The sequence below is a fragment of the Cynoglossus semilaevis genome, chromosome 10 (genome assembly GCF_000523025.1).
Source record: "Cynoglossus semilaevis isolate Cse_v1.0 chromosome 10, Cse_v1.0, whole genome shotgun sequence".
In the NCBI taxonomy this organism is placed as follows: domain Eukaryota; kingdom Metazoa; phylum Chordata; class Actinopteri; order Pleuronectiformes; family Cynoglossidae; genus Cynoglossus; species Cynoglossus semilaevis.
In genome coordinates this window covers 20,968,748-20,984,829 of record NC_024316.1, presented here as the reverse complement: position 1 = coordinate 20,984,829, position 16,082 = coordinate 20,968,748, and the positions used below count along the sequence as shown (strand labels likewise).

The 16,082-nt window shown below is 40.4% G+C and overlaps 3 protein-coding genes across 3 annotated transcripts in view; 2 read left to right on the top strand and 1 right to left on the bottom strand.

Moving 5' to 3' along the window:
* LOC103385596 (glucose-induced degradation protein 8 homolog) overlaps window positions 1-7,200 on the bottom strand; it is a 27,339-nt gene extending 20,139 nt beyond the window's left edge. Inside the window, exon 1 of the mRNA XM_008319524.3 lies at window positions 7,060-7,200. The gene's annotated coding sequence lies outside the window, so the exon portion shown is untranslated. The remainder of the gene's footprint in view (window positions 1-7,059) is intronic.
* LOC103385593 (tumor protein D54-like) lies at window positions 2,117-7,053 on the top strand. The gene is made up of 9 exons (XM_008319521.3): window positions 2,117-2,388; window positions 2,871-3,001; window positions 3,091-3,239; window positions 3,433-3,480; window positions 3,867-3,968; window positions 4,569-4,595; window positions 4,887-4,913; window positions 5,093-5,141; window positions 5,218-7,053. Exons 1-9 carry the CDS (start codon window positions 2,376-2,378, stop codon window positions 5,290-5,292), a joined length of 621 nt encoding a protein of 206 aa, XP_008317743.1. The 5' UTR covers window positions 2,117-2,375; the 3' UTR covers window positions 5,293-7,053.
* A 446-nt stretch (window positions 7,201-7,646) lies between the features above and the next one.
* LOC103385597 (pancreatic progenitor cell differentiation and proliferation factor B-like) lies at window positions 7,647-10,019 on the top strand. The gene is made up of 5 exons (XM_008319526.3): window positions 7,647-7,846; window positions 8,964-9,060; window positions 9,283-9,360; window positions 9,439-9,532; window positions 9,618-10,019. The coding sequence occupies exons 2-5, from the start codon at window positions 9,006-9,008 to the stop codon at window positions 9,757-9,759; spliced, it is 369 nt and encodes a 122-aa protein (XP_008317748.1). The 5' UTR covers window positions 7,647-7,846; window positions 8,964-9,005; the 3' UTR covers window positions 9,760-10,019.
* Window positions 10,020-16,082: the final 6,063 nt, after the last annotated feature.

Below are 16,082 nucleotides of genomic sequence, written 5' to 3'. Positions count from 1 at the left end.
GCCGCCCCCCCCCCCCCCCGCCCCCCGGAGGAACTAATGAAGTCACATCCCTCAAAAAAAACACTTCCTTAGTCATTTAACCCTCTAGGAAAAAAAGAAAAAGCCAAATTGTTCTTTTTTTAAATTTTCTGTTGTGTATTTACCGTCCTCAAAAACCCTGGTCTTAAACTCTCGCTCGCTCCCTCCCTCTTTGCCTCTTTGCCTCCCCCCAAATCCCCCGTCCTATGCATTAGTGTAGCATGTGCTGTTTATAAAACATGGTCTTCAATTGTCAGGTTATTCGTTGCAGCATTTTTGCTTTGCAAGACTCAAAATGGAAGTTCACACAATGTGCAATATGCTCATAAGAGCAAATTAATTATTATATAGAAGAAGGAGGAGGAAGAGGAGGAGGAGGAGGAGGGTGTAAAGTCTGTGTGAAACTTCATTAATCAGAGCCCTGGCTCAGGGAGGTGAAGAAGTGATGCCCTCGTTTAATGCCAAGAAAATAATTCTAATTTATTGTAGTGTATTTCCAGCTCTGATCTGCAGTTATTATTATATTTTTATTTAAAAAGGTTTTTTCCCCTGCTCTGTTTGTTCATTACTTTTAGTCTTTTGTCAGGTTTTTGTGTTAGTCGTTGACAAAAATATCCAGAATCAATAGTTTGAGATTTATCAAAAAAATATATATACATCCATACATATATCAGTCTCTCAGTCACTGAAATGAAATTGCGTGCTGGTGCTGCCTATTTATTTATTTATTTTTATATTTTAGCGATGGTCGACGAAAGACGTTCTTTAATCCGAACGCTTTGCCGCTCGATGAGGGATTTTCTTTCAGTGTTCGTCCAGCTGGCCTTGATCAGAGCTGCGTTGATGATGACGGTAGAGTCTTAATGTGTAAAAAAAAAAAAAAATCAACAGCCTCTATTTATTTTCAGAGATAAACCTGACTATAAAGTATCACTACTGGGATATTTTAGCTGAGTAGGGCGTTCATGTGGATATATATATTTGTTGGTCTTTGTGTTTCCGATTCGTCCACTGCTGTACAACGTTGCTGTACATTTGCAACTGACCATAAATGGCCACGACCATCTCCGTCAGTCTCATTAACGCTACGACGTGTTTCAATGGTTTACACACGGTGAGCTCCTGTCGCCCACCCTCTGCTATTGGATGGATGTTGACCTCTGTGGCCCCTGTATGATGTTTCCTGTGACCTTTGATCAAACTTAGATGTTCCTGTCATGGCTTCTTCATTGAGGTACTGAAAAAAATGCTACGTAAATGTTGAATGCACTGTGTTAAATAAAAAAAAATTAAAAAATAAAATAACAGATCAATGATCAGGAACTGACGACACAAAAAAACGACATAGTAAATATAGTGTAATTATAGTGAAATGGTTGATTTATGAATTTGATTTATTCCATGTTTTGTCATGTTCCAGACCATGATTGGCTCTAAATTTCCTGGTATGGTGTTCTCTTGTAATCATTGAATTCTTCCAGCTCAGTGGTTTAGGGTCGCTTGTACATACACTCTGCCGAAATATAAAAAGTATAAACTTCAAGATTTATGTTGTAGCATGGTTACTGTGTGTCTGGAAGAAAACACGTGGATCATTGATCAGATTTGCTGTTGGTGAATAAATGTTCATGAACATTTGGACTTGTCTTCTGTTTGAATGTTACACTAGAGCAGCGGTTTGCAATTATTTTCTGTCATGCCCCCCCTGGTGGACAGAAATGTTTTCACACACCCCAAAAACCTGAATCTTTTGTTTCTAATCCCAATCATTGTGCTCAATGTAAATGTGAAATATTTAAACAAAAACCTGAATCTCTTGTTTCTTAACATAACATGATTGCACTCAATGTAAATGTGAAATATTTAAACAAAACTTTTTACCAAAAAGATTTACAAGAAAAAAGGCTTTGTCTTTGTAGCGCCACCTGCCGATAAAAAAGGGTAGGTATAAGTAAAAAAAAAAAAGCAACCTTGCGTGGGGAGTGGAAGACAAGAATAATCCACAACTAGATTACGATTAATCACATTAAATATTTTAATCAATAGATTTAAAGATTTAAAGACAGTTAAATATGTTTTTAGGCGACCCCTACAGTTAATTTTGGGACCCTCGTGGGGTCTGAGACCCCCGTTGAGAACCTCGGAGTTATCATCACGGTGGCTATTTGAACTGCACGGTGAACTAGTTAAAGTCCAAACAGAAATAGCACAGGGGAAAGTGTACGTGCGTGTGCGCGTGCACGTGAGCATCAGTCCTAATACTAGCCGCCGTGATCCTGACTGGTCCTGACTTCTCTGAGCTGAGCGGATGGAGACACGCGGACACCGGCGTTACTGAGCACCGCAGAGAGGCAGCGATGAACCGACCAGGTAAAACTGTATCACCTCCGCGATATCGGTGTCGAACCGTTAAAAAAGTTTTTTATTTTACTGGTATTTTCGGTATTTTAACACGATGAATCAGAACAACGACAACAACAAACGGTGGCTGCGTGTGCAACAGGTTAGCAGTTAGCATGAAGTGGACAGAGGCAGTGACAAACAGCACCACGGACAGCGCCCACGTGTGTTTCCTAACCGTATCTCTGTCTGAGTGTTTATTTATGCGTCGATGTCAGGTTGTTTATCATAATAATTATAATAGTTTTAGAAGGAAACGTGAATAATTAGGGTGGTTAACGGACATATGGGGAGCAGGGTGTGACGTGACTTCCCCTAAATCCTCATTGTAACTAATGAACTCTCTATTAGTCTGGTGTAAATAATGAATGCAGTCGTTACATTGACGTGTGTTTAAGAAGTAACTGCATCTGTCCTGTAGTCATTGATCGTGTGTCGATGATTGTCGTTAGGCTTTGGTGCAGCTCCAGCATCTGGGAACTTCACCAGCAGAATACCACAGACTTCCAACAACATCAACGGACGGTCACCCTCAGAACTCACAGACCTCGATGTCGACTGTCTGCGATTTGAACTCGCAAAGGTTCGTTGGACATTTACTAAGAGTGAAATGAATGCCTTCGACAGCATCTGTCGTTTGTTGATTGCATTTTTTTTACCCCCCCGGCACAGACGGAGGAGGAAATTCAAACCTTGCGGATGGTGCTTTTGGACAAAGAAAGATATGCCACCGACCTCAGGGGGCAGCTGGGAGTGGGTCCTCTGGGCAACATCAAACAAAACATGAGCAAAGGCTGGCATGAAGTCCAAACATCAGCCCCGTAAGTCCACCATCAAGTTGGATGTTTATGTTTAAATATGAAGGATTCCTAATCCTGCAGTAGAAACACATGTGGCACGCGCTCTCTCTGTGTGACACTGTTACATAACCAAGGAAATCACTCGAAGGACTTAACGGCTGTTGTGATCCTCCTCATACTCACTTCGGATTCTTTTGTTTTTGTTTTTTTCCAGCTATCTCTCAGCCTCCGCTACTTTGGACGACATACGTCACTCCACTCTGTGAGTGTAAACAAATATATGCATAAACATATGACAACAGTTTTGTGGTACACATGTGTCCGTGTGCCAAGGATGGATCTATTCTGAGAAACAATGATAAGCTTCTCCAGGTTAAACAGGATTGTTAGCTGCCTAATAGCATTACCGTCAGACTTAGCACAACGAGCTGCAGCGTTTACCGCACCAACCTGGAGCCAGTGACGCGTGAGACAGTTGTTGTTGTTCAGTGTCATACATGTGTTACATACATGTACTTCTTAGCATCTTAGTGCAGTGGTTCCCAAAGTTGGGGGCAGGACACCCTTAGGGGCACCTAAAAAATTTGGGGACTGAGTTTACAGAATCCTGACTTTTCTCTTTCGTGTTTTTTTTTTTTATGTACGTAGACATGTGAGGACACGGGACAGCCTGTCTCACGCTGGTCAGGTGGCGTCTTCTGCCCTGTCCAGTGTGGGTGTGGCCATCACCAGAAGGTTGGCAGAGATGAGGTGAGTCCTGTTAAATTAGTTTTCTTTAGTGAGATGCCCGTGTGGTGGGAACTCAGAAAAAGTCCCAGAAGCAGCTTCAAACGTACGCAGACGAACGCAAAATTTATTGATAAGAATTATTTAATTTGAAGCTTTTGATTTTTGGTAAATGAGGGTTAAATGAATTTTACAGTGGGGAGTTAAAGGAAGTGACAGAAAGTAGGAAAAAAAGTCAAGAGTAAAAATGTAAAAGTCCTAAATATTGTTACTACAGTAGACTTAACATGTACCGTAAACACATGAACACATTAAAATGTTTGGTTTTGATATTCAGTTTCCTGTCAACGAGGAGTTAACTGTCGCACAGGATTTTCTGTGAAAACATGAATTATAATTATTTACTGATCATTTTTATTATCAGCTAAATACCATATTAAAAAAAATGTATAAACATTTCTTGCTTTGCTGGTTCATTGAATCAACTTTAATTCCAACTGTACATTAGCTGCATATCTCTGTTATCTTTGTTGTGCTCCTCCACCAGGGGGCAGAAGCTGCTGTGATTTTGATGTTTTCTCTCTTGACTCCTTTTTTTTCCCTTTCCTGCTGCGGACCCTTCAGAGCTCTGCCTCTGCCCAGCCCACCACGGTAAGAACTTTAAGATTTGGCTAAAACTCAACTGCAACCTGAGCTAAAAGTTAAAGTCGACAACGAAAACTCACAACAAACAACAAAAATAAGTAAATACTATAAAGAGGACGATGTATTAAAGTTGGCTCTCCCTGACACAGACCAGGTGAAAGAAGAACTTTCTCTGTAACTTGAAAACTGAATCAAAATGATTTTCCATTCTCATATATCATGTACCAGAGTATTTTTACTTCATTACTGTGAAAAACAAAAAAAGTTTGATTTGTCTACATGTCTGTTTCCTCACAGCCATTCCATCAGTGTGCCGTCCATGAGGTAAATCACTGACTGACTCTGAACTCACATTAGTTACTGCTGTCACTCAGGTTCACCTGTAAGAACTGGACCTAGCCTGCTAATGCTAAGCTACAACTAGCTACAGTGATTTAGTCTTTACAAATGTTTCTGCAGACACTCTTCAACTTTTAAGTCGGTCTTTACAAATGTTCCTGCAGACACTCTTCAACTTTTAAGTCGTTTGAGGAGATGGTCGGCAACGTGAAGGTGAGTCTAACAGATATTTACCGTAAACAAATCCCCTCCTGCAGAGCGGTCTGTCACGTGTCTGATGTTTGAACAGGACAAAGTGTCTGGCGGTCTGACCAGCAACGGAGACACGTCTGTTTTTGAACGCACGTCTCACCGCAGCTCATGAGAAAATCCCAGTCTAAAGCAGACGACTTTGATATCGAGTAAAGTCGAGAATGTTCCTCGTCTCCCCTGGATGTGAACGTGTGTAGTTTTCCTACAAAGTGTTAGTGAAAACATAGTATAATGTGATCAGAGGTTATTACTGTTAACTTTTATAACTGACAATTCATCAGCTTTTCAAGTTTTTAGACAAGTACATTTAACAGAAATACTGTGAATAATATTTACTTTAAAAAAAAAGTAAATACTGATATGTCTAATGTAAATGCAGTTGTTTTGTATTTTTACAATGTGATGTTTAGTTTCTGTATTTAACAATAAATATTTTTGTGATGACTAGTTATGTAAAAAAGTAATACTTTTGAATGTCATTTAGTTTATGGATACCATATGGCCGTTAGATGGTGCTAGAGTCGTGTAATTATATGACTGTAGCTATTTACTGTATTAAAGATGGAGCAAATCCTCTCCCTGGCCTGCAGGTGGTGCTAGGTACATAATTACGTATTCCCTGAATTCCGTATAATTGTTTTAATTCCAAACTTACAAATATATATACATAAATATATTATATTTTTATATATATTGTACTGCATTTGAGCATAAACTGCACGAAAGAACAGAAGAGTGACACACTGATACTGCAAAAACACAAGTGAAAAGAAATCCTCTTTAAAGCCTCCCAAAAATGATAATTCGTAAGGAAAAGGTTTATACATCAACCTTCACAGCAGATAATATAATAATATGTTATTATATATACAAACATTTTACCCTTGAATTAAGATTATGCATAAAATCTTCACAACTATCGCACAACAACAGACTCCAAAATCCAAGGTTCCATCACGGAGTTGGAAATAAAAAAAGAAACCAAGGACGGACTGAGGCAGATGTTACGTCAATTCAACGTAAGAAGACTGCACCGAGGCAGAACAACGACAAAAAAAAAACAAAAACATTAAAATCATTGGATGTTACACACTGCTGGTTTTAATTAAGTTTCTTCATCAGTACTTCCATCAATAATCCAACAAACTAAACAGACAAAAATAACTAACCAAACTCCTGCCTCTAAAGTTAAACCTGACTGAGAACATTCAGTTCAGAACTCTGACCTGTTTGAGTTACACATTTATTCAGACATTGTTGACTTTGCTAACCAGTAACAGATAGTAAAAGTCGTCATGTTGGTAACAACACACCAAAACAACTTAAGTTATCTTGGCAAAAAAAGGAAAAAACATCAGCAACAAGTAGGAGTTAAGAAGCACGTGGAGAGAAAAAAAACACACGACCTGCTGGAAATTTACTGTGAAATGTGAGACGTTATGAGCTGTTCATGACACACGAGGGCCGCAACAACATGTTGGCTCACAACCAGCAGGCTTCCCAGCAGGTCTTTACCTCAAGTTATTTGAACCTTGACACAGTAACACATTATTCATTTCAGGCACTAAAACTTTATGAAATTAAATGTATTAGCTGGACAACTGACCAGTTTGAACACATAGAGCATGTAGCTGCCTAGCTTCACATTTTATATAATATATATAATCGAACTATGTCAGATATTGTTCACGAAAATAACGACCTGTATTGGTTTGTATTGACAAAGTTTACCTGCTGTTGTTAAGAGTTTAACCTGAAAACAAACATTTCTGAGCCGGCAGCAAAGCCTAAATTAGAAAATAAATCTCTACAATTTCCCCTAAATGCGTTCAAACAACATGTCACAACAAAAACGTTAGATGGGCGATGTATTACTCACAAAAGTGACCTTCTTCTTGAGCTTAGCTAGGCTAAGCTAATCTTAGCAACTCTTCCACGGGCTGAAAGCTGTATCCTTTTCGATTGTACTACTGCCATCTAGTGGCTCAAATCTCAAACCAGATACTTCCTGTTTACGTGAAAATAAAAGTACTCGATCGTGAACACAGGTCTATAAACCTTTTAAATATTTTGTGATTACTGCATGGTTGTACACTTTCAGGAACAAATCCAACATTAAATAATTGTGGTATTACTACTTTAGGGGCGGAAACTTCCGGAATAAAAAGATTAATAGTTGAACCTGTTGCCAATATATTGTATATTTGTGATTTGTGACTTTTTATATCGGTTAAATGTCTAATGAAAGTCATCCAACCCAGGTTGTTCTAGAAGTTACGACTAAATGTAGGTGAGAGTTGAATTTGGGTGTTGCTGAAAACGTCGTGCCCAAAATATCCTTTATTTGAGCTTTCTGATTGGCGGATGGGTAACCACGTGGGTTCGCCATGTTGTTCCTCGCTGAAAAAAACGAGGACATCGCTCCGCCCACTTATCAACGGAGCACGAGCCTGGGGTCTTATATGAACGTGTGCGCGGTTATCCTGAGTCCGAGCAGCAGCAGCAGCAGCAGCGACAGCAGCGACAGCTTCACTACCGTAGTTCCAGTAGTAAAGGGGCACCAGGGAGACCGAGTCAATAGATGGGTCCAGAAACGAGTAGAACCTGAAAACAGCTGAACATTTGTTACCGCGGCAGTTGACGACAACAACGTCTGAATCTTTAAGGTGAGTACGTTACATTACAGCAGTTCTGATGTTGTCCACCGGGTGTGGGTTTAGTTTTAAATTTAAATTATTTATCTTACATTGCTCTCGTGTCAACATTTAGAAAAAACAAACGCGAACCCACGTTACCGTAAACAGGTTTAAAATGAAATGTAAATGTCATGCAATAAACAGTCACAGGTTAGAAACAACACACGATAATAATAATAATTTAAAAAATGTAAATGATAGTTTGTGGGGAAAAGTGCATTACAGTTCGAATCAGGTTTTTCAGCAGTTTTTTTTTAAATCACATTAAATGTGTTCGATTTGGTTGGAGTTTTTTTTTTTAAAGCACATTAAATGTGTTCGATTTGGTTGGAGAACAGAACGGTCTGGAGTGGGAGTGAAATAACACAGTGGGACCGACGACGTAAACATGGGGCTGCAACCGACATTTGTTTTCACACTCACCGAACCAGATGGTCCAGGGAAATGTTGCAAAATGCCAAAACAGAAACAGAATCACGGTCTTAAATGTCATATTTTTGTCAAAATAATCTTTAAAAACAGAGCTCTGTTCACTGTCAACAACAACAATAACATGTTTACACTTTACTCTCAAAATGTCCCAGTGGCATTTAATGAACTTAATAGTTGTTCACGGTTTGAACTGTAGAAATCTGACAGTTGAATTTAAATCTTTTTTAATCTAATCTAATCTAATCTCATCATATTAAGAAGGTGAAATTGGAAACAAATATATACGGTTGAAAATATCGAGCAGGGATTTAAATAGTTCCGTGAACTGACATGTAGGAGCAGAAAACATTACATTACAGTACTGAAGATTTGAGATTAAATCCCAAACCACATTTGACAAATCCATGCCAGTGCCTATTGACTCATGAAGGGTGTAATTACACCGCCCGAACAGCAGGCCGATCTTAGCCATGAGCGGAAGAACCGTCAGCAGTTTAAGAACACTGGGAACACTGTGCAGCCATTGGCCTCTGTGGTCACGCAGCCGGCTCATGCACTGACTAATCTGATTCAGCTGGACATGTGGACACATTCTCCTCACACACACACACACACACACACACTCACCTTGGCTCTTTTTTTAATCTGCCCTCAGGTTACCAACCTCCATCTCCACGCTATTTAAAGTTGGAAAAAAATGGCAGCCATTCCATCAGGAGGTTCCCTCATCGCCACCCACGATTATTATAGAAGTAAGTCGCACCCGCCCCTTCGTATGGATTTGATGATGCACACTCCAGCCCACTAGGTGGTGCTAATGCATTCTTAAAATCCATCGCACGCTGTGAAAATGAGTGATGTTGGTGCAGGAGAAGGTTGAGCTAACAGAGATGAAGACCAGTCCAGATTGTTTGGCTCGTTAGGGCAGGGATTATTTTTTGTCTCTAATTTTGTCCCTGGTGTCTGTGTTCCAGGACGTCTGGGCTCCGCCTCCAGCAGCAGCTCGTGTGGCAGTGCTGAATACTCAGGAGAGGTCATTCCCCATCATCCAGGTTATAGCAAGTTTCATATTTAAAAAAGTATCCCGGCACCAAAAGCACAGTGGTTTCAAGTACTTCTGCCCCCTACAGGACTTCCAAGGCAGGACTCTGGTCACTGGTGGACTTCGTTTTTCTTTGCCAAACCGAACCAGCCGGCCGTGCAGAACGGCGCTGACAGCCACAGGTGAGTGTTTTTCGTCAGCCGTTCGTTTCTTTCCCTCCTCGTCCTGAGCGCTAACTTGAGAATCTTTCTTCCGTTTGTGTCGCAGGAATGGAACCTACACGGTGACCAACGGTCAGGTGACCTGCATCGCCAGAGAGATGGCTCTGAAGAGACAAGCCAGCGAAACCAGTGAGAGTGGAGTATCTGAACCTTTGAACGCTTCGTCCACTTCCTCCACCTCCTCCTAGACCCGTCCCCCCCCCCCTCGTCTTGCCGTCACATGGTCCAGCCCATGGAGATGGACATGATGATGGAGATGACGGGGGTTTTTTTTGTAGAATTTTTAAATAGTTTGCTTTTTTTTTTTTGCCTGTGTATAATGTATTGTAATATCTATGTTATATTATGACCAAAAAAAAAATTAAATGTATAAAAAGTTTTTTTTCCATTTATTCCACTTGTACTTTGACAGTATTATCAATGAAAAATAAAATATTTGAAGACTGTATTTACAGTGTGGTGTTTTTTATAATTAATAATGTATTTTATTCTACCTTCACATATGAAGTGTCTCACTACACTGGGAAAGGCTCGGCCTACGTACTTCTTACGTTTGGCATGGTTGTTATGCTGACATCCACTGGGGGCAGTGTTGAGTTCAGCGTTCATTTATGAACCCTATAAACCTTCATTTTTCAGACAATAACAAACGTTAGCGACGGAGAAGGAACGATGACGTCCCTGCTCAGAAACAGTGGGACATAGTGATGGTCTGAGGGGACGTTAACGACGGTTCTGCTCTGTTTCGTACACTGTGGTACATCTGTAAGCTCTTAGTCCAGGCTGAGGTTTTGTTATCGTCATTGCGTACACCTCTGCAAAATTCTAGTTCTTTTCACTGCCGTGTTTTTCCAACATTGGCCTAGAAATAAAAAGATAAACAGACAAAACAGATCTAATCTCTTCAGCTTTCATATAATTATTAACAACGTGTTCAGTTCACGATGAAGCTGATTCACATACAACCGTGAATGTGGGTCAACAGAGTCCAGAGGGACGGACCATCACGTGGACAGTAGGTGTGAAGACAACTGTAGAGGAGAACAGGAGACATGTGACCTCCACGTGTCACATCAGTGCAGACGCTAAATAACTGCGGAAACATACGAACACGTGCTGACGGAAAACGGTGCTGCGTTTTTCCTAAAAGTCACAACAGGTTGTTTTAATGAGCGCGTGCACAAAACGAAGCTGTGAATGAGGACGGAAATGAAATGAAACCTGTTAAAGAACGTTCTGGAATCTGTTTGTTTGTACAGTATGTTTAAAGAACAAACAAAAGAGTTCATGTGTACAGCATTATGTCTGTTTATATATAAATATATGTACTTTTATAGGTGTGTATATATGTAAATATATATCTATACATATACATTTACATAAAGGTAATGTAATGTGTATTTTTATAGGTGTGTATATACCTATAAAAATACATATTACATGAATACATATTTATACTGTATGTATCTGTTTATATATTTATAAAAACAGACACAATGTTGTACAAATTTAAGTATTTCATTTTCTTTGTTTTGTCTTCAAGGCCTGAGAAGAAAGAGATATTTCGTATTTCCATTCTATTTCGATCAGTTCTATCAACAGTTCAGCATCTATGTTGAACCCATCCATCTTCATCTGTTCATCTATTCATTCTAATTGATGAAGCAATGTTGTTCATTTTTGCTCATTTCAATGGTAAAGTCATGAAGCAAATGAAACTCTGGGATTTTCTAGAACAAAAAAAACAGAATTCCAGTTTAAAGTCATGAAACAAATGAAACTCTGGGATTTTCTAGAACAAAGTTTGTAAAAATCGATGATTAAATTAACCCTCTGGTGAACTCTCCTCTGATCTGAAATGGACCTTTCCATGAAAAAGAAAGGAATATTGGACACACACACACATGTCCAAAAATAGCCTGAACAAAGTCTGGTCAGGGTTCAGTCCTGCTGCAGAGGTGACCAGGACAGAAGTCAAACATTCAGAGCCCGTGTGTTTAAAAAGCCCCGATAAATGACTGGAGTTTTTACACCTTCTGCCTGGAAGCCTCGCCTGTCCCACCTGTCCTACTTGTCCTACTTGTCCTCCTAAGTCCAGCTCCTGGCAACAGACCAGTGAGACTCACGGGTCTAAAAATGGCCCGTTATTCAGGCCAAGTCCGAATCGCCCCACACTGACACAGCAGTGTCCCGTCATTTTTTAATGACTGCAGAGGTCACTGTGGATCTGTCTCGTCAAACTCTGCACAACGTGAACACGTCACGAGATTCATTTTCTCAGTCTAATGTCCGTGGAACACAACGAGAACACAGGATATAAATAGACAGTCGAGTTCCAGTTCCACGTATCCGCGGTTCAAAACGCCCGTACTGTAGACACAAAGTCAAGTTCCACCCGGCACTAGGTCTATATTTGATCTGCGGCATGAGGGCGAGCCGTGGACAGCTCTGGGTCCACGCGTGACCAGTGAGTCCCAGTTCCGGGGAAAATGCTGTGGTAACGGTGAGGTCACAGGTCAACAGGTTTGAGTTTTTTTTTTGTTTTTTTTTTTCAGGGCTCGTGAGAATGAAGAAAAAGAAACACCTGTTAGATTTCACTGGGTTTCAACAGCATTGCTGCCAATGACGTCACACACGCACCCCCGCAGCCCCCGTTGATAGAAAACCGTTCTATTTATTATTATTATCTATTTATTATTATTATTTATTATTTTACCTGATTGTATGAATATTAGAACAGTGCTCAGAAAACCCCCAAAACTCGCAATTCTGCTCCCTATATCTCTGCTGCCCTCTTGTGGTCACAAACACGTATTAACGTGCAGAGCCTGCTGAATGGAGAGGGTTTTTGAGAATTAAATATATATTTTGTAGTTCGGTTCAGAGTCACAGTCAAGTTAGAGTTAAGGTAAAAACTAAGCTCAAAATATATATTTTAATTTAAATTATTAAAAATGCATTTTGCTCAGAGTAAGAACTCAAAAAACATAAATATAAAAATGTGTGTGTGTTTATTCGTCCACAGCTCAGGACCTCACCGACATCAGGGCCTCGTCTGGGATGGCATTCCGTTCCCCGTATCTCTGCTGCCCTCTTGTGGCCACTACAACACACTGCAAGATGTAGAGTCATGTTTATCTTTGAAAGCTGCGATCACAGAAACAGCGACATACGTGGTGAAATAAAGCACAGAGGAGATGTGAGGGTGATAGCTCGTCGCACTATTTTATTCAATGACTGACATCTCAGGAGAGGAGCCTCGCATCTCTGCTGTTGGTAAATCACTGATGATATTTTTTGTTGTTTTCACGTTTTTGTCATAGCGTTTGATGCAACATTGAAAAAAAAAGCGCCATTTCCAAACAAACACAAGTCCCTCGTTAGTGATATGTAAGAGGCAGAGACGATCTCACCCCGACAGTTTTGCATGAAACATACAAATGAAACAGGTTCAACCTTGTTCTTTTGTCTTTTTGTAGTTTCACATAGAATAATAAATATCCATACTTATAAACACTCCAAAAAAAAAACAAAAAAAAAAATCCAAATATTAAGTCACAGGTACTGAAAAAAGCTCCACTTTTAAGTCACAATGATAAATGTACAAAACAATAGACATCTTGTATAAATGTTAATGTTTTTTTTTTCTTCTTTTCTTCTTCTTCGACTTTAATCTCATTTCCAAAGAAATCAGTGGAAAAAAAAAACTAAACTTGGAGATTCAGTATTTCCTGAGGTTTATGGGTTCCCCGTCAAAGGCCAGGAGAGGGGAATGGCTTTCAGGTTACCAAGGAGATATGACAACAGGTCAGAGTGTACACTTCAGGGCACCTGTCGGGTCAAGGACGAGGAGTTTCCCTGACGTCCCGGTCAGGATAGTAAAAGATTATGAGCACTTTATGTAGTAGAATAACTGTAGCTACACCCCACCCCCCACCCCCCTGTTCTCCTTTTAGGCCACAATAGGATTTTAAACAGCTGATTAAAGTCTTCGTGATCCTAAATAAATCATTTCTGGTCCACTTTGAGAAGTTGTGGTGCTCCATTTCCTTGGGATTCAAATGCTAGAAGGCATCACCAACCAGATATCACGGCACAGTCTGACCATGTGACTGAGAGGTCAGAGAGAGGTCGCGTCTGGACTCGATGCGATAAAATGAAATTGAAAAAACAAAAAAAACCAAAAAACAACTGTCTGAGCAAATGCACACAGATCAGGGGTCAAAGGTGAGGGAAACAAACAGCCCGGAAGAGACGCCAAATGAGGAAAAGTATTCTGAAAAACTGTACATGTAAACATCACACTTTCACTGAGTCAAAAAACCAGAGGCAAATACAAAGCTTCACACAGGTTTACAGTACGAGCCCCTGCACACAGAGCTACCGCCTGTCCTCGGTGCAGGAGAGGCAACAACTGAAATCATATAAATAACAATAGAAGTGAACGGACCACCACCAAATGAGAGGTTCAAACAGGCAAGGGCTCAAAAACACCTTTGATTTTTTTTTCTTTTCTTTTTTTCAACAGTGCTGTACCAACAGAAAGGAAAGGGTTAAAACATCTTTATCACTCTTTGTACAGCTATACAGTACATTTATCTGACCACGTTAGCAATCCACGAGCTACCAGGGCATTTTTAATCAACACCAATAGATTACATTGTCCTGTCAACACAAAGAGAAGATCCATCGGGCTTTTCATAAGTAGAAACAGAACACACAGGTAAGAAAAAAGAAAAAACAACAACAACGTTGACAGCGAGTGGTTGTCGTTGATCACAGTTAACACCAAACAGCTAAAATGTTGCTCAGCGTTCCCACAGAATACTAATCTGCAAGCAGGTGTGTGTGCGTGTGGTTCTTTCTTTTTTTTTTCTTTTTTTTTTAACGAGAGGAGTGATGACACCGAGCGTGGGGTTAACGGCGGGCGGAGGCTCCGCTATGGCTGCAGTGACAAAGGAGGAGGTCGGAGGAGGTGAGGAAGACTCAGAGTGAGGAGTCTGGTCCCACAAACATCTGAGGTCTTTCAGCGCTGACGGGCTGTTTCACAAAGAGCTTCATGTCGTGAGTCGCCAACACCAGGTTAGCTTCAGTGTTAGCTTCATTGTTAGCGCTTGTTGGAAAACTAAAACAGAGTCGTCTGCGTAACGTTTCACATTTACACTGTCCACCAAAAACTCTAACTCACTAACCCTTTTTTCAAAGAGCACTCCCTTTTACGACTAAAATATCTAAGAGAACAAACTGCTTTAATTTGTTTGGGATTTTCCTTCCTTTTATTTTGCCCCGTTTTACGGCAAAGCTAAAAGAGACACAGAAGGTTGAAAAATATGGCACTAAAAAAAATTAAAAGATTAGTGAAAACATTTTTGAATATTAGTGTTTCTAATGTGTCAAGAAAACGAAAAAAAAAACCTAACAACTAAATATCTAGAAGGAGTTTTTGAGTGGTTTTCAGTGGAAAAAACCTAACACCTAAATATCTGGAAGGAGTTTTTGAGTGGTTTTCAGTGGGCTGTCTCTGGCCCACGGGCCATAGTTTGCCCAGGTCTGATCTGGTAAAACCAGGTCAGAACTTTTACCCTGATTCCAAAAGTGACGAGAAACTACATCACATCCCTAAAAGACTGAGGTACACTCACTGTAAAGCCTGCAGGGGGCAGCGTCCTGTTTCGTTAGAATGAGAACATAAGATTTTCTACATCCACTTTAATAAAAGTCTGAAGTCAGAAGATCTGTTCAGTTTTCACTTCAGATTTTGGTTCTTATTTTAAGATGATTTTCTACATAAAGAAACAGTATTTGGGTTTTCGTTGACCTGCCATTATCGTATCATCTTTGTGAAACAGTCGTCACGTGGAACATACGGAGCGGATGATGACATCACACCGGGCCACGCCTTTTCTGCGTCGTCTAACAAACAGCATGGATGCAGCAGAGTGAGCGTCGCGTCTGGACGTACGTGGGTGTTAGCGTTTCATGCTAACGTCTCTCTTCTTCTGTTTTTCTGAAGCTCATGTTCCAAATGAGGTAAAGACGCTCTCCTACCACCACGTCATGTGACCTTAGTCCTGAGCTATAAAGTGCTTTCAAAACTTGCAATAGATAAAGACAATTCAAATTTAAACGCAGCGCAGCCCAATAATGACACGGTCACAGGTGTGTGTGTGTGTGTGTGTGTGTCCACTGTCGTGACAGTTGGAATGTCGTGATGACGATGACGTCTTGTCTTTTGACACTTGGTCATATCAGTAAGGATTGAGCTGCTTCAAGGGTCCTGGTCCAGGTTTGGAATGTTTCAGTCAAGGATATGGAATCTTCACGGAATGACGTCGTACAAACTGTGTCACAGCGTCGGGAGAAACCGACGCACTGGCAATACGACACAACCAGATCAGCCACACAAACACCAGCACACACACACACACACACATTTGTGCTCTGTGACAAAACATTAACAGACTGTACCCCAGCACACACACACACACACACACACACACACACACACACA

Bases quoted from the DNA above. Each gene is read 5' to 3' on its own strand.
- LOC103385593 (XM_008319521.3), top strand. The intron at 4,596-4,886 runs GTAAGAACTTTA...GTTTCCTCACAG, and splicing joins CCTCTGCCCAGCCCACCACG to CCATTCCATCAGTGTGCCGT. The intron at 4,914-5,092 runs GTAAATCACTGA...ATGTTCCTGCAG, and splicing joins ATCAGTGTGCCGTCCATGAG to ACACTCTTCAACTTTTAAGT.
- LOC103385597 (XM_008319526.3), top strand. From the start codon at position 9,006: ATGGCAGCCATTCCATCAGGAGGTTCCCTCATCGCCACCCACGATTAT. The intron at 9,061-9,282 runs GTAAGTCGCACC...TCTGTGTTCCAG, and splicing joins CACCCACGATTATTATAGAA to GACGTCTGGGCTCCGCCTCC. The intron at 9,533-9,617 runs GTGAGTGTTTTT...TTTGTGTCGCAG, and splicing joins AACGGCGCTGACAGCCACAG to GAATGGAACCTACACGGTGA.